Genomic DNA, 22,870 nt, shown 5'->3' with positions numbered 1-22,870 from the left:
AAGGCCGCTGCCCCCAGCCATCACCACTCTCCGCTCTGGTGCTGTTTGATCTGTTGTGGAACTCACTGTGATCTTTCATTTTTAACAGTGAAGTTAGTAAGTAGTGCAACAGAACGGCTTTGGCTGGGGGCAGAGAGGTGGTTGGGTGGTGGGCCCTTGAGTTGGTGACATGGTGGGCCCTTGGTACCCCAATCAGGCTCTGTTTCTAATAATGATATGAAATAGCAATGGGGGTAACACTGTGTCAGGAGGGGCACTTGGATAACTGAAGACTCAGCATTAGTGTATGAAGGTTGCGCTGGAGGGTTGGGATCAGGCCATTCTGGGAAGCAACGTGCTGTTTCGACATGATGGATCTGGCAAATAATAAAAAACATCAGGAAACCCACTTGTAAATGTGATGAAACCAGCCACGGGCTGTTTATTGTTTGGCATTTGGCACATGATCATGAGCAGGCTCAATATGTGGGCTCAGATAATGCAGCACACTGTTCTGTACAGCTGTGATGCCTCATAAAAGTCTTTGCACCCTTGTACATTTTTAGCATTTGACTGTGTGCAAAAATACAAGGCAAAATCCATTGGGGGGGTTGGATTGGGTGTTTTTTTTTTTAAAAACAGCGTGTGCCAAGTTAAAATGTCTAGCTGTATTACACGAGGTTGGTTGCTGTTTAAAGAGATTACGAAGTTTTAAAAATGATCAGGGGAATCAGCTCATTCATTTAAAGTTTGAGTTACAATATATTGCCACCATGTTCTGCTAAGCTTTATAGAGATTATACATCAATCCCTGCCCCAGTGGATCTTACAAAATAAAGTCCCTATGGCATTTACGTGTATATATTTGGAGTTTTGGCAGCAGAAAAACCAACTTGGTTAGTGAGATAGGCTAAAAATGAGCTACACAACCCTTCACAATGCAAGACATACAGTGAAAACAGAAGGTATTTATTTGCCCCATGCTACATACACAGCACTGCCTAAATACCACAAATTTGATTTTAACTCTCACATAAGACATTATGGGCGGAGACATGTAAATCACTTCTTTATGTCCCTGTGTCCAACTCCGCATCCAGAACTGCTGGTTTTATAGCAGAGATACAGCTTAATGGTTCAGATCCACACAGGGCCGGAACTAGGGGTAGGCAGAGTAGGCATGTGCCTAGGGCGCAAAGCTGAGGGGGCGCCAGGCACGTACCTGCTCTGTCGCCTACCCCGTGTCCAGTCCCGTCTGCCGCTGGTGGCTTGCGCACAAATGCTCTTCTGCGCATGCGCGCACATATTTCGCGCATGCGCGCTGGCACGAAATTTCGCGCATGCGCAGTCAATCGCGCACAGAGCCGGCGCTGTGGCCCGCCAGGTTGCCTAGGGCGCCTGACCGGGTTGGCTCTGGATCCATATATCCAAACTTGCACACAGCCTGTTTCCATCTTGTTAGATCTCATCAGTGCAAGATATTGGAACATGACTTCTGAGTAGGAGGTTTGGGAGGAAACACACTCAAGCACAGGGAGAACATGCAAACTCCTTGCATTGGGTGGAATTGAACCTCGGACCCCTGGGCCACCGGGCTACAATTGCAACACTAATCTGAATTAAATGGATACACTATGGAAAGGAATAGAAGACTTCAGACAAGAGGTTTAATGGCCAAAGGGAAAAAAGGTTCAATACACAGTTGTGAACGAAGCACTGCAGGGAATGTTCCGGTCGGTGCAAACTTGGACAGAGTCACGTGACTCAACGTGAATATGATACGTAAAGGTCTCCATAGACGCAAAGATTTCTCTTGCCGAACGACCGACCAAAATAATCGTGCGATTAGTGGGATTCGAACGATCGTACATCTTACGATTTTTGAGCCGACATCTGTCAGAAAATTGATCGGCCAGGTTAAAAAATCTTTGTCGGTCCCAGTGCAATGTATCTATGTTTGCAGGGCCAAGCAGGCAGCTCCCCTTTGTTTTCCTGGCAAAATGGTCTTTTTAGTTGATGGACAATTCGTACGATCGTTCAGAGATAATCGTGGTCTCACGATGACGATCGGATCTTTTAAAAATCTCAATATCTATGGCCAGCTTAACAGAAAAAGTAAGCTGCACTCCACAACTGAATCAGTGTACATGGAGGTACCTCTAAACTTTCATTCATGCGGAGTACATAAAAAACCAAAAGTTTCAGGGGCCGACTGCCCCCTTCGTCAGTGAAGTACACAATTGTAAACCCAACCCGCAAGTCCTCAAATACCAGCGTGACTCCACCTCTCCAAACGTGTATGTAGCGTGCTACGTGTCAGTGCGTCTGACGTCACTATTCTGATCGCCATCTTGCCAATCAGTTAATGGAGTAAAACGGCATTTTGCCAATCATTCTTCTATTCGCCATTTTGCCAATCGTAAGATGTCTTCTTGACAATCGTCCTTGTAGCTGATTACAGGGTCTAGCCCATTTCTTCCTAAATAAAGTGGCTGGGGAGGTTTCACGATTCATTGTGACTCAAGAAGCTGCATTGAATATACAAATTTGGATGAACTTAGCATATATAATACAAAGTGCTAAAATTCCTAAAAAATTTGTAAAAGCACACCATAACATTTTTTCAAATTAGCAGTGGATAGTAGTAAAATTCACATACAAGAAACTTAATAGTTCCCAAACCCACCATAGATAATTGAAACATATGTGGTATGGAGACTGCACTCAATATGAACCTACCACTTACTTAACTTTCTTTAAAAAAGAATGCAAAAAAGTTACTTAACTGACGAGGTCAGTACTCACCAAACTGGGGAGCCCCTTACTGTCAAAAAAAGATCATACTTGTTTACTCGTATAGAGAACTAATGGTGAAAGTAACTCAATTTGTTGCTCATAGAAACCAATGATATTCAATATGTTCATTTAGACCAATTGGTGCAACTGTATTAAACCTATATGTCCATCTCGCTTCACGCTGTAGTAAAATTCTTTAGAGGTTTAATGGGACCAATGGGGTAAGGCAGAGACAGTGACATTTGAATCCACTGCATCCACCCCGTCCATCTAAATGCATTATTCATTAGCTCTGCAGCATGTGTAATACAAAGGCAGGGCCATCATTAGAAATCACTGGGCCCCACCCACACTAGCGCCCAAGCCCCACCCCAGATCCCGCCCACTCCACCCAAGCCCCACTCCATCCCTCCCAAATACCACACAGACGTCAGCGCTAAAAAAGTAACTCCTCCACACACAAGTTATAAAAAGCTATTGATGGTCAGGGCCCCCTTATAAGTTAAAAAAAACATTGGCGCTAGGGCCCCTCTTACAAGTTAAAAATAATAGTGGCCCCAAATTTTTTTTGAAAAAAAAAACATTGGTGGCAGGGCCCCCCTTACAAGTTAAAAAAATCTGGGGCCCCAAAATTTTTTAAAAAATTAACATTGGCACCAGGGCCCCTCTTACAAGTTAAAAAAATTGGGGCCCCCAAATTTTTTTTTCAAAAAAACATTGGTGGCAGTGCCCCCCTTACAAGTTAAAAAAAAGTTGGTTCTGAGCATTCTGGATAAACGGTCCTTCTGGATAACAGATCCCATACCTGTACAAAGACATTAATTTGGCATGGCCATGTCATGCTCCTGATAACAACCCCATTGCTGCTTCCATGGAAGGAAAGTTTGGGGGAACCTCTACTGAAGCGATCAAAACCCTTGCTGTACATACACACTTCTCTTCTCTGACATCACTGAAATGTTCTGCGTATTCACACAGAGTCGGACTGGCCCACAGGGAGACCAGGAAAACTCCCGCTGGGCCCAGGTGTCAGTGGGCCCTTTTGCTTCTAAACATTAGTCCTATTTCATGGTCATTTCCTATTTTTTTATGGGAAATAATTGAACAATATAGTAAGTACAGTAAATATAATAGAGGTTGAGTGAGGAGAGGAGGAATAAAAGTTTGGAAAGTGGGTCCACAGTCTAAGGTTTTCTGGTGGACCCGTGGCATCCCAGTCCGACACTGTATGCACACACTGGATCTTTGCCTGCAAATCGGGAATGCATCTGGAAGACCAGAGGACAGAGCGGAAAATCTGGTAATTCCCGAAAAAATCGGGGAGTAGACAGCTTTAGCAACTAATGAAATATTTACTTCTAATTAACTCTTGATAAATGCAGGTTATGCACTTTGGCAAAAATAATATAAATGCAAGTTATACACTAAATGGCAATGTGTTGGGAGTTCCCTTAAATGAGAAGGATCTTGGGGTCTTTGTAGATAACAAGTTGTCTAATTCTGGGCAGTGTCATTCTGTGGCTACTAAAGCAAATAAAGTTCTGCCTTGTATAAAAAAGGGCATTAACTCATGGGATGAAAACATAATTCTGCCTCTTTATAGGTCCCTGGTGAGGCCTCATCTGGAGTATGGGGGCAGTTTTGGACTCCAGTCCTTAAGAGGGATATAAATGAGCTGGAGAGAGTGCAGAGACTAAGTGCAACTAAACTGGTTAGAGGGACGGAAGACTTAAATAATGAGGGGAGACGGTCAAGGTTGGGGTTGTTTTCTCTGGCAAAAAGGCGCTTGTGAGGGGACATGATTACACTTTACAACTACATTAGAGGACATTATAGACAAATAGCAGGGGACCTTTTTACCCATAAAGTGGATCACCGTACCAGAGGCCCCCCCTTTAGACTAGAAGAAAAGAACTTTCATTTGAAGCAACGTAGGGGGTTCTTCACAGTCAGGACAGTGAGGTTGTGGAATGCACTGCCGGGTGATGTTGTGATGCTGATTCAGTTAATGACTATAAGAGGGACTTGGATGATTTCTTGGACAGACATAATATCAAAGGCTATTGTGATACTAAACTCTATAGTTAGTATAGATATGGGTATATAGAATTTAATTAAAAGTAGGGAGTGGTGTGTGTATGGATGCTGGGTTTTCATTTGGAGGGGTTGAACTTGATGGACTTTGTCTTTTTTCAACCTAATTTAACTATGTAACTATGTGACTCTTGTCTCAGACAACATATTTAAGCTGACTTAGTTTGGGAACTCTATTTGTGTACCTGAAATAGGGTGGGTCATACTAAACACACAGTTTAGGAAGGCTGGGGTACATAACGAGACATTGGGTTGGTGGATCAGGGGTGCCATCTCTGCCCGTCGTGTATAAAGAATGAATGTGGCACATGTGATGAACAGGAGCAGGCCCGGACTGGCAATCTGTGGGTTCTGGCAAATGCCAGAGGGGCTGCTATAAGGTCCCATAGAAAGTTACCATATAGTGGGCTGGTAGGGGGATGCTTGGGCTGCTAAATGGGTTGTTTGGGCCTCTGTATACTTGGAATGGCAGGGCCTATTTTGACTTCCAGTCCAGGCCTGAACAGGAGCATGTATGGTCTATGATGAATAACTTGGCACAGATGAGACGTAACAGTGGGCGAGGGCACGTTTCTTAGTTTACCCTTCTCTGAGGTGCAGATGGATTACACTGCTCTATTAGAGGTGGTGACATGCAGGCAAAGTTATTAAGGCCTGGCTCCAGTAAAATGTACAGATTAAATACACATGTAGCCGCGTATGGGATTAATGAATGGTTCTGATTTTCATCTTTGTTTGAAACGCCACTAATAACATTTTTCTCTTTATTTAAAATGTATACATCTGGCAAGCCGAGTATTCTTTGCATGAATCATAAACGCGTTCTAGTGAATGTGCCTTCCAGTGCCAACAGCTTAAAGGGCCAGTGCTCTTTAAAAGAAAGTTGCTGAGTGGTAAACGTAAACGTCTGTGAACTGTGAATTGTACTGTTTTAAAAGGCATGTAAAGGCAAAAAAATAAAATCCCATTTTTACTTACTTTAATGAAAAAGAAACCTATCTCCAATATACTTTAATTAAAAAATGTGTACTGTTTTTACAAGAAACCTGACTGTATGCAGTGAAATTCTCCCTTCATTTACTGCTGTGGATAGGAATTGTCAGATGGTCCCTAACTGCTGAGCAGGGAAACAATCATACTTATGTACAGCAGGGGGAGCCCCCGCCTTACTTCCCAGCCATGCAGAACTCAAGCAGCTTTGTTTGTTTCCCTGTAGAGCAGTCGGCGACTGTGTAGAGATTTGTATTAGATTTTATTTTGGCTTTACATCCCCTTTATTGTTTCCAACTCCAGCTGCAGGGACAAAGATCATGGAGCCAGATTTAAACAGATAAACTGGGATTCTATTTGGAGGATTATTTTGCTGCAGCCACTGGTTCTGCAGAGTTGGAGATCGTTTGTATTAAACAATAAAAAAACTATAAAATCCACATTAGATTACATGACAACACAGGACCAAGTGCAGTCTGCATATTCCCCTGTAGCCAACTTTGAAAGCATAAATTATTTGTTTGATAAGGCTTGTGGTGCAGTAAGTTCATGTTTATATTTAGTAAACAAAATACAGCATTTCTAGCCTTATTCTATTTTAGACTTTACTTCCCCTTTAAAGGGGTTGTTCACCTCTGAGTTAGTTTTAGTATGATGTAGAAAGTGATATTCTGAGACAATTTGAAATTGGTTTTCATTTTTTTTATATTTGTGGTTTTTGAGTTATTAAGCGCTTTAATCAGCAGCTCTCCAGTTTGCCATTTCAGCAATCTGGTTGCTAGGGTCCAAATTACTCTAGCAACCATGTACTGATTAGAATAAGAGCCTGGAATATGAATAGGAGAGGCCTGAATAGAAAGATGAGTCAGAAATGTAGCAATAACAATAATTGTGTAGCCTTACAGAGCCTTTGTTTTTAGATGGGGTCAGTGATCCCCATTTGAAAGCTCGAAAGAGGAAAAAGGCAAATAATTAAAAAACTATTGAAAATAAATAATGATGAAGACCAATTGAAAAGTTGTTTAGAATTGGCCATTCTATAACACACTAAAAGTTAACTTAAAGGGCATGTAAAGTCTAAAATAGAATAAGGCTAGAAATGCTGTATTTTGTATACTAAATATAAACATGAACTTACTGCACCACAAGCCTAATCAAACAAATAATTTATGCTTTCAAAGTTGGCTACAGGGGGTCACCATCTTGTAAAGGTGGCCATACACGGGCCGATAAAAGCTGCCGACAGACTGTGTCGGCAGCTTATTGGCCCGTGTATGGGGGCCCCCGACGGGCTTCCCCGATCGAGATCTGGCCGAAAGTCGGCCAGATCTCGATCGGATGGGTTTAAAAATCCCGTCGGATCGCGGCCGCATCTGTTCGTTGATGCGGTCCCGCGATCCGACCGTCCATTTGAGAATGCTAGGATCCGATCGTTGGGCCCTAGGGCCCACGATCGGATCTGCCCGATATTGCCCACCTCAAGGTGGGCATATCGGAGGGAGATCCGCTCGTTTGGCGACATAGCCAAACGAGCGGATCTATCCATGTATGGGGACCTTAACTTTGTTATACATCTTTGCAAGACTTAGACTGTGCACATGCTCAGTGTGGTCTGGGCTGCTTAGGGATCGTCATAAACAAAGCTGCTTGAGTTCTGCATGGCTGGGAAGTAAGGCGGGGGCTCCCCCTGCTGTTCATAAGTATGATTGTTTCCCTGCTCAGCAGTTAGGGACCGTCTGACAATTCCTATCCACAGCAGTAAATGAAGGGAGAATTTCACTGCATACAGTCAGGTTTCTTATAAAAACAGTACACATTTTTTAATTAAAGTATATTGGAGATAGGTTTCTTTTTCATTAAAGAAAGTAAAAATGGTATTTTTTTTTTGCCTTTACATGCCCTTTAAAGGTCAACCACCCTTTTAAGTGTGGGACAGTGGCTATATCATGTCTCCAAGTTCTGGCATTCGGAGACTTTGTGGCAAATAAATATTATATTTCCAGTGAAATTACTTTTGCCACCCCAAGCTTTCCACTAGATTTTTCAATCTCTTCTTGACGTCTTGTCTGATTTATTATGTAGGCTCCTAACTTTTTTAATAACCCTTTATGACATGTCCTCTAAATTATTTATATAATAATATTATGTGTGCCTAGAATGAAACTCCGTATCCCATGTAATGTCATTTTCTTTTCCCTGTATGTTGCTTGCACAGCTCGGCTGTATTTCTTGTCTATTTCTGTACTGATCAAATCCCAAGAACAACCTACTGTACATTTGTATCTTTATATGTGTGTACTGTTTATATTTTGCATTCTGCATTATATAATGTTCTTCTACCATTCCTAACATCTCTTCTATATAACAACAAGGCTGGTCTACAATGCAGGTATGAGACCCGTTATCCATAATGCACTGGGGTATTCTGGATAACAGATCTTTCCATCATTTGGATCATGTCTACTAGAAAATCATGTACATATAAAATAAACTCAATAGACTGGTTCTGCTTCCAATATGGATTAATTATATCTTAGTTTGGATTAAGTACAAGGCATTGTTTTATTATTACTGAGAAAAAAGTAATGATTTCTAAAAATGTGGAATATTTGGATAAAATCGAGTCTACGGGAGACAGCCTTTCTGTAATTTGGAACTTTCTGGATAATGGGGTTCCAGATAATGGATCCCATGCCTATACTCTACAGCAATAATCAGCAAAAATTGAAAGGGTTTACAAATCCCGAATCTAATAGGTTCTAGCCCTACTTGTGTTTAGACATTTTCTGGTACAAATGGACTTATCTATTTCTTTCCAGTCCTATGTCTGTAAGTCAAAGAGTCAGTAGTCTGAAATTCCTGCTGCAGGCAGGGTCTAATCCACCACTCCTTTGGGGGGTCATTCCCACAATTAAGAATTAATTAAGAATCAAGAAGGCAATAGCCTAGAGTGAGTATACACTAGCAAGGCAGAGTTAACCCAACATGATGTCGGCTGTAGCTGCTGTAAAAGGCAAAAGGAAACTGCAGAACTGGAAACCCTCTCCATGTTCAAGCCCTTACCTTAAGGGCTCTTACACATGAGCGTTTTTACCTGCGCTCCCCTGCGTTCCGTTTTTCGGCGTTCAGCCGCAGGGGAGCGCAGGAATAGACGCATTTAATTATTTCAAATGGGGCTGTACTCACACAGGCGCATGTAGGCGCCGAACGCAGGTTGAGACGCAACATGCTGCATTTTTCCTGCGTTCGGCGCCTACATGCGCCTGTGTGAGTACAGCCCCATTTGAAATAATTAAATGCGTCTATTTCTGCGCTCCCCTGCGCCTGAACGCCAAAAAACGGAACGCAGGGGAGCGCAGGTAAAAACGCTCATGTGTAAGAGCCCTTATTGTTAGCTATTCCCAATTAGCTTGCCTGTATAGTGAGGCTAATTAGAACTGAAAGCAAAAGTGTATTCTCCAGTGAATTGCACTCCGTTTTTCTGCGTTCAGCCGCAGGGGAGCGCAGGAATAGACGCATTACGTTTTTTTCTATGGGGCTGTACTCACACAGGCGCGTGTAGGCGCCGAACGCAGGTTAAGACGCAACATGCTGCATTTTTCCTGCATCCGGTGCCTACACACGCCTGTGTGAGTACAGCCCCATTGGAAAAAATGTAATGCGTCTATTCCTGCGCTCCCCTGCGGCTGAACGCAGAAAAACAGAACGCAGGGGAGCGCAGGTAAAAATGCTCGTCAGTAAGTAAGTAACTTGTTGCCATGAAAACTAGGGATAAACTGAATCCACTATTTTGGATTCAGCCAAACCCTGAATCCTTAGCGAAAGATTCAGCCGAATACCAAACCGAATCCTAATTTGCATATGCATATGCAAATTAGGGGTGGGAAGGGGAAAACATTTTTTACTTCCTTGTTTTGTGACAAAAAATCACGTGATTTTGTAAATGAGGATTCCAATCCGAATCCTGCTGAAAAAGGCCGGTGCATCCCTAATGAAAACATGTAAAAACCAAATAATTTGGGACAATAAAAAAAACGCCAAAAAAAGCAGAACTATCAGTGAAAAATGATCAACTTGACCTATAGGTAACTTTTATTGTACATTAATATTTTGAAGAGTTGTTTTTAGTGTCAGTATCACTTTAAAGGTGAGCCACCCCTTTTGAATGAATGTGATGCAACAAACAGGGAAATGCAGAGGGCAGGGCGTATTACCCGGGGAAGAACAGCAGAGGGCAGTGCAGGCTCAGAATGGTTTTGTTACAGTTATTAGATGAATGGAATAGTGTATAATATATACAGCCCTGTGCTTATTTCTCCGGCTTTGCTCATTTCACACGCAGTGAGAGACATTCATTCCCTTTGCCAGATTTCAGTCCATTCAGCTCTTCTCATATTCTTTTCTGCCTGCATGACATTCCACTAGTGACTGTAGCTGGCAGAACATGCTCTTTAATGATATAGAAAGGGGCACGGGCTACTAAACCACAACTCCCAATGTGCACGGCTACATTAAGAAGCTGGGAGTTGCAGGTTGGACGGTGCCTCTGGGAGAAACAGCTGAGTGGGTAATTTAAAGGAACAGTAACACCAAAAAAAATTAAAGCGTTTTAAAGTGATGAAAATATCATGTAGTGTTGCCCTGCACTGATAAAACTGATCTGTTTGCTACTATAGTTCATATAAACAAGCTGCTGTGTAGCAATGGGGGAAATCGAAAAAAGTCTATATGGCACAGGTTAAATAGTGGATAACAGATAACACCATTATGTTCTACAGAGCATATCTGCTGTGTAACCTGAGCCTTTTCTCCTTTGAATGGCTGCCCCCATTGCTACACAGCAGCTTATTTATATAAACAATAGTAGTGTTTCTGATGCAAACACACCAGTTTTACTCAGACCCAGACTGGCCATCTGTGAATTCGGGCAAATGGCCGTTGGGCCGCTGTCTGTATAATGTAAATGGGCCACAAGGGCCTCTCTGCACAGCCTGCTGTCTGGATTCTGTAGATCAGGGGTGTCCAAACTTTTTGAAAGAGGTCACTAGCTTGTGATCAGGATCATTCACTTCTGGAGATGGACACGTACATGGCGTTTAGGAAGTGGAAAGCGGAGTCTGTTTGGACTTATTCTCTGCGCCTCATTTAAACAAGGAATCGCTTCGTCGTAGCAGTAATATTTGGGCACATTAGGGAAATGATCTGCCACTTGGTCTATACTGCTGCCTGTGTGCTGAAAGTGTTAGTAACAGACACGTACTGGCACATAGTGACGCGCCGGTCTCACATACGTCTTTAGTTCACAGTACTGGCACATCAGTACATCTATTGCACCTTCAGCCCTAAAAAAGTATGTGAATCGGCCAGTCGCTACGTGTCAGTACGTGTCTATTGCCAACACCTTCAGCACACAGGCAGCTGTATAGACCAAGTGCCAGATCGTTTCACTAATGTGCCCAAATATTACTGTTACGCGATTCCTGTTCGCACTGTGCTGGGGGGAGACATTATTATTAATTTCATGATGGAGGCTGAGGGCCGGTGTAAATTTGAAAACGGCTGCAATTGGCCCCCGGGCCTGACTTTGGACATGCCTTCTGTAGATTTAATGAGGCTGCTGTTGCTGACAAACACCACTAGATGTCGCTTATTTCTCTAGTGATTGCAGCTCCTCTGCAGTTCTTCAAAGTAACCACTAGGCACTTCTGCAACCTGTAACTACAAAATTTTAAGTTTCCACTGAACACTAATGATCTTTTTTTTTAATTCTAACGGGGAACCCTGGCACCCAATGTGTGAGGGAGAGGACCACCAATGGTTTTTTAATTGGGGGGGCTTTTTTGGGGATACTTTTTATCGGAGGCCCTGACCACCTTTTCCCCCCTAATTTATTGGGGGGGCCCTGACCACCAATGTTTTCTTTTAAGCTTGTGTGGGTGGGGGAGCTTGGTCGCCAATGTCACACATGTATACACGTCTGCACAAGAAATAAAAGCAAGGGGGAACCCTGCATTTCACTTGCCTTGAGTGCCAGAGTTTTTTCGTTCAAATATATATTGGGGACTGCCGTACCTCCACCCTGTGCACCAGGCGTTCTCTGGTAAGCCATTTGAGTGTGCTCTGCTTCATCCAAAGTTTCTACACATGTATACAGGTATGGGACCTGTTATCCAGAATGCTCAGGACCTGGGGTTTTCTGATAGATGGATCTTTCCAATATTTGGATCTTCATACCTTAAGTCTACTAGAAAATCATGTAAACATTAAATAAACCCAATAATCTGTTTTTGCTCCCAATAAAGACCAATTCTTTCTTAGTTTGGCTCAAGTACAAGGTTCTGTTTTATTATTACAGAGAAAATGAAATACATTTTAAACATTTGGATTGTTTGATTATAATGGAGTCTACGGGAGATGGCCTTTCCTTGTGTAGGGATGTGTAAATAACCACCCCTAGTATTTTGTGCAGGCAGTTCCTCCATGTTATGGACACCTAATTGGGTCCTAAAATACAGTTGGGAGGGGTACTGTTGACTATTGCTGTTTCCCACAGTGACCAGCAGATGGCACTGTGCTAGAGTATAAAAGGCTCTGAAGCCATACTTTCAGGGTCCATCTTGTGCTGGCTCTAGCCTGTGCAGGAGGCAGAGCTCGAGTGGAACCTAGGTCTAGTAAGAATAGGCTACTCACCCTTATAGATCACTCTAGGAGTGATAGTCAGTCAGTTTATTTAGCTGAGCAGTCTGAGGGTCCTACAAGGATTGTAGTGGGATTATGATCCCAGGGGACTAAGTGTACAGACCTAGGGTAGATAGATTACCCTCAGGTTCCACTTAGGGAAAAGGCTGAAAGCTGGGTGTACCTCCTCAAAGCTGCATGTATTGTTCCTATCTCTGAGGAGAATCCTACTGACCAAAGGTGTTGTGAGTAGTGCCTATTCAATGTACTGTATGAACCTGCAATGTTCTGATCTATGTACACTCCACTGAGGATTGTATACTGTGTTCAATAAATCTGTTATTTGGTTAAGTTATAAGAACCACTGGCACCCAATTCTTTGCACCCTGATTACTGTTACAGTTGCACTACACCCTGCTTCAACCTCGATGCGAAGGCTCACTCCCTAAGATTTAAGGTGTCATCCACAGCATATGTACTAGGAGTGAAGCCCATAGTAGAGCAAGGTGCACTCAATTTACTATAGCGCTACACGTGATTTGGAGCTTTCTGGATAATGGGTTTCCAGATAACCAATCCCGTACCTGAAGTGGGCTGATTTGATTTTTTTTTTGCCAGGGCTGCTTTTTTTCTCCCAGTCCTGCCCTGGTTTTACCAGTGCAGAGCAACAGTGCATGATGTTTTTTTATTACTTTAAAATACTTTCATTTTTTTGATGTTACTGTTCCTTTAACTAGCCAGGGAGCCCTTTTACTAAAAGAACTAGACCTTCCCACCCTCTGCGCGCTGCACACTCCCCCTATTAGCAGATTTCTTTGCGATGTCGGTGCGATGCAGAGCCACTGGGAGGGGTCGCTGGTGCTGCTGCTGCTGATACAGGGGAGATGGGGGACTTGCATTTGTCTAGGAGGCACAGGATTTCCCCAGCCCACCCCCAGTAACAGGAGACCTGCCTGCAGCTGCTGATGTAGGATCTTATCTGAGGGGAATGAGAGAATGGAGGAGTCATTATTATTGCTCTCCCTCACCCTGGAAACCACAACGTGACTGATACACCCTGGGAATTAAGTGACCTTTGCCTTTCCTGAGATGCCGGGGTCCCTTCTTTACCCCACAGGCGTTTGCGTGCGTTACTGGGGATGCTGAGAGCTCTGCGCTCTATTATGGGCGCTAACCACTCACACAAGGCTCCGGTGTTTGACGAGAATGAAGAAGGTAAGGAGCTGTCCATGCTCTCTGGTGCTGAATCCTCACTATAGTAATAGTAACCCTCACTCTCTTACACGTGTGTTGTCTCTCTGTTACTCACACGTCTCACACTATCACTCACACAGGACTCTCTGTAACACACGTGTTTTACACTGCTCTCTTATCATCACATCAACATATCACATTACTCTCTCATCACACACAAGTGCATCTCAATAGTAGCTTATTACACAAGTGTGCATTGCCCTCCCATCCCATCAGTGTATCACAACAGCATCTCATTAGACAAGTGTACATTGCTCTACTATCTCATAGCTGTACATTGTTCTCCTGTTACACAAGTGTATCACAACAGCATCTCATTAGACAAGTGTACATACATTGCTCTACTATCACATAGCTGTACATTGTTCTCTTGTTGCACAAAGCTCTCCTATTGCTTTCTGGCATTTGTGTAGCAAGTTTTCACTTCCTTTACTTGTTTCTTTAATATCATCCATAGGCACTCTCTATTCTTTCTGTAGCAGCACAAAGGCACTGGATCTTTTATTATTATTGTGCAATTCACTCATTCTTCAAACGTGCAATAATAAGGCTATGGGATCCATTATCCGGAAACCCGTTATCCGGAAAGCTCCAAATTATGGAAGGGCTGTCTCCCATAGACTTCATTATAATCAAATAATCCAATTTTTTTAAATGATTTCCTTTTCCTCTGTAATAATTAAACAGTACCTTGTATTTGATCCCAACTAAGATATAATTAATCCTTATTAGAAGCAAAATCAGCCTATTGGGCTTATTTAATGTTTTATTGATTTTTTAAGACATGAAGATCCAAATGACAGAAAAAACCCTTATCCGGAACCTCCAGGTGTCAAGCATTCTGGATAACAGATCCCATACCTGTATACAAGCAATGGATATGGTACTTAGAAATACAGCTTGAAGGTTGCCTTATGGATGAGAGCTTACCTTCTAGATCACTCTCTTTTTCTTTCTTCTTAGCCAGTAGTGAGAGCTAATGTCTCTAAGTTCATTCCAATAGCTGGTGGAAGTGACATTTATCAACTGGTGGAATTATGTGAACTAAAGGTAAAACAAAGGTCAGCTAAACCTTGAGGTTTTTAAAATATTATTAGGTATTTTTCTCATAACCAGCACAATCCACCCCATGCAAGTCAAACATAACATACTTTCTCCATCAGCATAACCGTCTTCTTTCATTTGTTGGACATGGTAGAAGTGCTGCCGCAGGGTGCCCGGGCACAGCAGAGCTTCATAGACTTTGCCCCTGTGATGCCACTTGCAGGACTTGAAAGAGGAGGGTTTTATAGGAGAAACCCCAAGCTAAGTTTGTATTCTGTAGGTTCTTATGTCTTTTTAGACATTGAAGCTAAGAAATATGATGAGCTGTTGTGACTAATGAGATCTGTTAGTCAACCCTCCAGCTGTTGCTAAATTACAATTTCCAGCAGTTGCAACTGAAACCATCCAATGAGATGAAAAGGATTATGTTGCCTTTTCCTACTTTTTATCTGATTTGTCCAAACTTAATATCTCTCTTACTGAGATCTTTCATCCCCGAAGTGTAAACACACATAAAATGACTCTTTTTTTCTGAATCTGAATTAAAAAAAAACTTATTGCCGTGTCTAAGAAGATTTTTGTGACACTTTATTCAACAGATGCACATTTCATTGCATCACTGCTAATTAGTGCCATATTACTGGCAGAATGTTTCATATGTAGGGCTCATAAATGTCTCCTAACATGCCTATACATATTAACCAAACTCTAGAAAGATTTGTCGGCGAATTTTTCGGCGAAGCGAAACGGCGCAAATTCGCCCATCACTAACGGTCAAACAAACTCCAATGCCTGTGTGCTGGTAAAAACTAACAATAAGTATAAGTAGAAAAATAAACCGCACCAACAGGACTTAGTACAAAATGAAAAAAGGATTTTATTCTTCAACGTTTCAGCTCTACTACTTGAGCCATCTTCAGGAACTTCAGTACTAAGTCCTGTTGGTGTGGTTTATTTTTCTACATATATATATATATATATATACTGTACAATTAGGCATCAATTCTCCTTTCTTAGGTTAAATAGCAGGGGTTAGGTTTCAAATCAGCAGACCTACCCAACTGTATCCATATTGGTTTTTTCAATTGTAATTAAGGGTAAAGGAAATAAAAAAAAAATAGTTGGACAAAGCTATTTTGATGCCATTTCCCTGTATTGCCTTCCTCGAGGATTACTAGAGAGGTCAAATTAAGCCTCGTTGTAATACGGATTACCTGTATCAGTGAGCAAGGAGTGAAATAGCTTATTACACAGCAGCCCAAATGCCTGGTTAGCTCTGAACAATAATCAGATGAAGCTCACAAGACTGAGATTCACGTTTATTTCGGGGTGGATAAAAATGACCCTTGTTTATTTTTCCTCTGTCTGCACAACACGGAAAATGAATGGGAAGGTATTTGTCTCCTTAAAATAGAAATTTGTAGGCAGATGTGTCTGAGCACCACTGCTTAATGCATCCCCAAACCTCCAGGGAGTAGAGCTGTTTTAACAGAGTGGAAGAAAATTGGTTTAATTGCTTGTCAGCTCACACCGTTGGCTATTAGTAAAGACCACTCATTGAGTGCTGGAACAGACAAAGAGAGAGATTGATTTATTAAAGACCACACATCTTGCAGCATCATCCCAGGCTTTACTCCCCATTAACTGTATATACATGTTCCTAAATACTGCTGCATATCAGTCAGCATTGCCATAGAGCTTTAGCGTTACAGTAATGACATGTGTCTTATATAAAGTCTGGTCTCAAACCTTGTAAACTTGCATAAATTGCAAGACTCCCATTCACAAAAATAAAGCGTCTCAAGCAGTGTGATTTATGCAGGGGCTCCAGAACCCCAGACTACTGAATAAAACACTGTAGCATGAAGAGATACATTTGGTGTCGTGAGTAGTGATGTGCGAATACATTTTTTGGACGGGCGTCAGAAAAATCGATTGCGTCAAAACCGCCGCGCGTCAACATTAATCGGGCGCCCAATGACTTTAACGCCAGCGTCAAAATTGATGCGAGCATCAGAATTGACATGGGCATCAAAATTCACGCGGGCGTCATAATTCGCATTTCGAATTTTTTTTGCTGTTTCCCAAATTTCGCTGGAAATCCACGATTTATTTGGCGAAACGGGACAAATCCGCCCATCATTAGTCCTGAGGCAGGAAACTACTAGAGGACTCACCAATTAATTTATAAAGCTCCCCCTCGTAGATTCTCAGATGGTCATTGATTTTGGTGTCAGCATTTCATTTTCTCATGCTGGGTTGTCATTCTAAAACAGAACTGCCGTAAAGCATGCCTGGAATGCTGTTTTTTTTGTAATGAGGGAAGTAGTGAGCATAACTTCCAGGAAGCAATCATCATGCAAGCTAATAATAGTCAGAACATTTTGAGAATGACAAATATTGTAAAGGATAATTAAGTACTTATAGTAACATACCCACGTTTTTGGTATGTACAAGTAGCACTAAACATATTGTATCTGTCCCTCCTTAAAAGTCTCTTGATTTTGCCACTTTAATATAATCTGGTCAACAAACCTGTGTAATGTGCTTCAGTCTTAAAGGAGAAGGAAAGGCTAAATTTAAGTAAGGTATATTAAAAGGTCTATATAAATACACCAGTAAACCCTCAAGTAATGCTGCTCTGAGTCCTCTGGCAAAAGAAACACCACATTTCTTTCCTTCTATTGTGTACTCATGGGCTTCTGTATCAGACTTCCTGTTTTCTACCTAAACCTCCAGGGCTAGGGCTTGAGCATGCTCAGTTTGCTCCACTCCCCTCCCTCCTCCCCTCCCTGCTGTAATCTGAGCCCAGAGCTGTGAGCGAGCAGAGAGAGACTCAGGCAGGGGATAATGTCACACCAAGCTAATATGGCAGCTGCTATCCTAAACAAACAGAGAACACTTCTAGAGCTGTTTACTTAAGTATGGTAAAGCATTCTGCAGAATAAATATAGTGTTATAGCTTGCACTATTATGGCTAATCTATTGGCAATAAACTGCTTAAGTAGCTTTCCTTCTCCTTGAAATATCGCTGTTGCCATTGTCATCTTTATAGTTACTGTCATACAGTCTTTCCTTGATGCTCCTATGCTTAACAAAGTTACAAGATGGTGACCCCCTGTAGCCAACTTTGAAAGCAGAAATGATTTGTTTGATTAGGCTTGTGGTGCAGTAAGTTCATGTTTATATTTAGTATACAAAATACAGCATTTCTAGCCTTATTCTATTTTAGACTTTACATGCCCTTTAAATTGTGATATTTAATGTTTAATGTTTCTGTCCAGTTGCTACATCTCTCCATCTCTCTACCCCTGGTTGAGCTATGAGTTATTTTACTGGGACCCTGCCCTAGTGAGCATACACACTAACGTCTCTATCACATTTCCATCAGTCCCTGCCCCAATGATCTTACAATCTAAGGTCCCTATCACATTATCATCAGGCCCTGCCCCAGTGAGTTTACAATCTAAGTTTCCTATTATATTCCTATCAGTCCCTGCCCTAGTGAGCTTACACTCTAAGGTTCCTATCACATTCCCATCCGCCCCTGCACTAGTGAGCTTACAAGCTAAGGTCCCATTCATCTTTAAAAATTTTAAGATAATTGTTTTTTTGGTAATAAGTTTATTTAATAGTTATGGCAACTAAATGTTATTTAAGAGTATACAAATAAAAACGTTCACTTTGGTATGTATTTCCTTTATTTTCCTTTGTGGGCTTTTGTGAGTAAATTGGGGGGCCCTTCAGATCAGGTTCTTTGGTGGCCCCCAGGTGCCCCAGTCCGACACTGCCTTAGTCCAATTAAACCCACCTGAAATGAATAGGCAGATACTTGGCTCAGATCCCTTGCACTATAAATGCATACCGGTACATATGACTCTTGAAACAATACTATTTTTCTTTTAATAATGTCACGGGAAGCAAAAACATACAGATTCTAAAATTTGTTATTCATCCACTCACCACAGGGGACTCACCCAGCCTCCTCAGGACCCCCAGCCCATTTTGTAGCAAAACTGTTTTTACATAGGGATGGGCTTTCTAGCCCTACATTGAATACAACTTCTAATAAACTTTGATCAAAAGGGCTGCCCCTGCCCTCAAGTCTCCTCTTGCCCCATTTCTGTTTGTACTTAACTGTGATCATCCCGACCCCAAACTTTCTATCAAAGAGGTGGAATAGGCTTTCAGCTAAGGTGTCGGAGACATCTGTAGTTAGTACAACCCCAACATTTGACAATCCATTGAGAAAGGGTCTAAATACAGTGAAGGACTCTTTTCATTGTATGTTTGTTAGCCTTTGTTACTATGGCAGCAGTTCATGATGATCACAGTGTGAAGACTGGTAGGGAAATTTGCCCTGTTAGGGGGTGTCACAGGAAGGGGTGGAGTTTGAGTTTTGCACTCTGTTCCATGAAGGTGTAACCGTACTGATATGGGTCATCTCATTCGGCAGTAGTGAATCAACTTCCACTTGTCTCCATGGCTCACTGTCTTCACACTCAGGGGTTGCAACTGCCGTGAATCCACAGAAAGTGTCAAGTTCCTTTTTGTTGTGGGAATAGTGGCTACATATTACAGAATGCTAGCCACAGTTATAGTGGATAGTGATGGGCGAATAAATTCGGCAGGCACAAATTTGCAGCAGATTTCTGTGTTTCTCCATCGGCAAATAAATTTGCAAAACTGGAAGAATTCACCTGGCGAAAAATTCAGATGCCCATTGACTTCGATGCGTTTCGTGAATTTTTCAGCGAACTGGCACAGATGGAATATTCTTCTCCTTTCCGTATTGACATTTGGGTCAGCAGTAAAAAGTACCCACACAGCCTCGCATTTGGAAACTCACCACTCATGGAATTGTATCGATAGTAATAACATCTGAACTGCAGGTGGAACTGCCATGATAGTTGTGGGAATTGTGGGTATGTTAAGCAAATGAAAGAAACATCTACAGTATATCTGATGTCAGGGAGACAGACACACTGATAAACACACTGATAAAGGGTTCTGATATCCTTTATTGCTGTCTGGAACAGACCCCCATTGAGTTCCACTAGTGGTTTTAAAAGGAGATCTTTAATGGGCCTCAGTTCTGCCAACAGAAATGTTCGATTTTTTCAGTTATTTCTCATTCCCTTATGTGTAGGACAGTACCTTCTCTTCCTTCTCTTCGAGTGACTCCCTCATTACATTTTACATAGCGTTCTTGCTGCTCCATACAAAGCACCATTTCGTTGGTGTTGGGACATCACAAGGGGATCTTCTATCTATGGGCCTCAGTTAAACATTGTGAAAATATTCCTTTTTGACAAAAGCTTCAAGAATCTGTAAATCTAGACGAGCATCCCAATTACATTTTGGAGAAAAAATTGTTGGCATCACAAAATAATTTCCTACAGCTAGTGGTCTACCCTCAGCAAAATCTGAGCCAATTGTGCCTCCAGAAATCCAACGTTTGGCTAATTTATTCATTCAGTTAAACATTACCAATGGGTTGCTTATTCGTTCACCGAGACAAACTATGGCTGGAAATGGAAGCTCTGCAAATAACAAGGGTTATGGATTAAGCTCCTTGTGTTACGTGGGAAGATCATATGGACTTAATTCCATTGAGACGCAGCTATTGAACCATCAATGAGCGAAATCTGCAACAGGCTTTATTATAAGGGCTCTGGAACTAAACACATCATTTAAGGAAAAACATGTCAGAGGCACGTAGACTTCTAAATGAATGATGTTCTCCAACAACCTAAGGCGCTTAAAGTTTCTATTGAAGCCGGTGTCATGGTGGTGACTACAAAGCACTGTGTATATGATGTGTTGTTTAATTAATGATGTTCTTCCAGATAAGCTGCTGAGAAAATAATCATAATAGTAAATAAACAGACAGGCTGAACAGTTGTGTTTTATGTCCTGCCGTACTGGCTTCTGTCGGTAAATACAACCATTCAGAAGAATAGAGCAAAATAAATTGGATTTTAAGGCATTCAGAATTTTAATTGGGCTGATTCTTTCTGAATTTAAAGGGGAACTCCAGGCAATATTTACTTTGCATAAAGAAAAACAATTACTCCAAATGCTGTGCGTGCTTTTCAGAAGGTTGTTAATCAGCTGGATTCTGCTTCATTGTTTTCAAAGATCACAACCAGCAGTGCAGAGAACAGAAAGGGATAGAAAAATACTATCAGGGGCCAATACATTTACTATGATACTTTCCTCATACAGGCACAACATCAGAGCAACAGGCAATAGGCTAATGCAATGGGTTACATTTCCTTTGTTTTAGATGTTCCGTAAAAGGTAGGAAATCATTTGGTATCCAGTCAAGGCTATCAAAGTCCTTGCGAATTATACCCACAGAGAACATTTATACACAACAAACTGTCAGCCTAAACAGCTGTGTCAGAGGCAGAACAGACCTGAGAGTTCTATGAGTCATACGCTGGAATACTGGATCTTTTTTTTTTTATCAGCAATTCAGTCCAATTGTGTCCCTGCTGTTTCCAGCAGACATCAGCCGTAGAACTGATTGATTTGTTTTGCTTGATGGAGATACAAGTTTATTCCATGGGGGGATGCCCATAACTGTAAACCCTGTAGGGCAATTGAGGAAGGAGGGGGGAGGCAGTGATGAAAACATAGAACCAGGGCTCACCCTTGATTTACTGGAGACAAAGACTTCCAACAATCCTATTGCAGAAAAAAGCCCCTATCAAGAGATAAACCCGTCCTTTTCATACAAGTACAGAGGCAGTTTAGCAAACTTGCCAGGATCATGGGTAATACACAGGGACAGGCTTATAGTCTGGATGGATATGACTATGAAGATTTACCTATACTAGATAGTCTGGATGGATATTTCTTGTTAAAGCCCCGGGGTTTGTCAAAGATACAATTGCTACAAACATGGCTGGACCAATTAGATTTGGCACCCAAGGAAACAATGGCTATATGTGATAGGACAAACCATGGTCTTACTACTGCATTACCCATTGCCTGGCTGGCTTAGTAACTGACACAGACCTAGAAACAAGTAAGTATGATTGATAGTTCCTTCCTCTGGTGCAAGTAACTTAAGGACCTTTGAGGCCTGAAACATGTAGTGCTTTAATAAAAACTAGATTTATTCACACTGGAAGGCTCTCCAGTTTCCTTAATAATTCATAGGGGCCCATTCATTAAGTTTCGAGTGAAGGAATAGAAGAAAAAATGCTTTGAATTTCGAAGTGTTTTTTTGGCTACTTCGACCATCGAATGGGCTACTTCGACTACGACTTCGAATCGAACGATTCGAACTAAAAATCGTTCGGCTATTCGATAGTCGAAGTACTGTCTCTTTAAGAAAAAACTTCGACCCCCTAGTTCGCCACCTAAAAGCTACCGAAGTCAATGTTAGCCTATGGGGAAGGTCCCCATAGGCTTGGCTAACTTTTTTTGGTCAAAGGATAATCCTTCGATCGCTGGATTAGAATCCTTCAAATCGTTTGATTTGAAGGATTTAATCGTTCGATTGGACGATTATTCCTTTGATCGTTCGATCAAAGTATTTGCACAAAATCCTTCGACTTCGATATTCGAAGACGAATGATTTTCATTCCCCAGCCGAATATCGAGGGTTAATTAACCCACGATATTCGAACCTTTGATAATTTGCCCCATAATACTGCTGTGGAGATGGCTACTCTACTAATCTGTTGAAGAGCCTGACCATAAGTCATTTGGAGGATCGGTTGGTAAATAATTGACTATATGATTGATAGTTCATTGGCTTGGGACACAAACAATGCAATCAGCTGCAATTTGTTTTTTTCCATTGCATCCATGGCAGTCACCTACTCCTAGTCTAGGGCAAGTAAAATCATATTTAAAGCCCTGAAAGTGAAAGGTTGACCAAAGACGAGAGTATTATTATTATTACTATTGTTATTATTATTATGAATTGAGATTGTAGAAACCAACTTAACTGTTGATGGGGTGCTTGGCCATTCAAGAAATGGACATCCTTGATTTATGAAGATCCATTAGTCATGAT

General features: G+C 41.7%; 1 protein-coding gene across 1 annotated transcript in view; it reads left to right on the top strand.

Moving 5' to 3' along the window:
* Positions 1–13,551: 13,551 nt before the first annotated feature.
* The window catches only part of LOC121399270 (serine/threonine-protein kinase 32B-like), a 108,285-nt gene continuing 98,966 nt past the window's right edge, over positions 13,552–22,870 (top strand). Inside the window, exon 1 of the mRNA XM_041579402.1 lies at positions 13,552–13,752. Coding sequence (XP_041435336.1) covers positions 13,677–13,752 — 76 coding nt within the window. The 5' untranslated portion in view covers positions 13,552–13,676. The remainder of the gene's footprint in view (positions 13,753–22,870) is intronic.

Source organism: Xenopus laevis, chromosome 1S, assembly GCF_017654675.1.
Source record: "Xenopus laevis strain J_2021 chromosome 1S, Xenopus_laevis_v10.1, whole genome shotgun sequence".
Classification (NCBI taxonomy): Eukaryota; Metazoa; Chordata; class Amphibia; order Anura; family Pipidae; genus Xenopus; species Xenopus laevis.
This window is presented reverse-complemented; position numbering and strand designations above follow the sequence as displayed.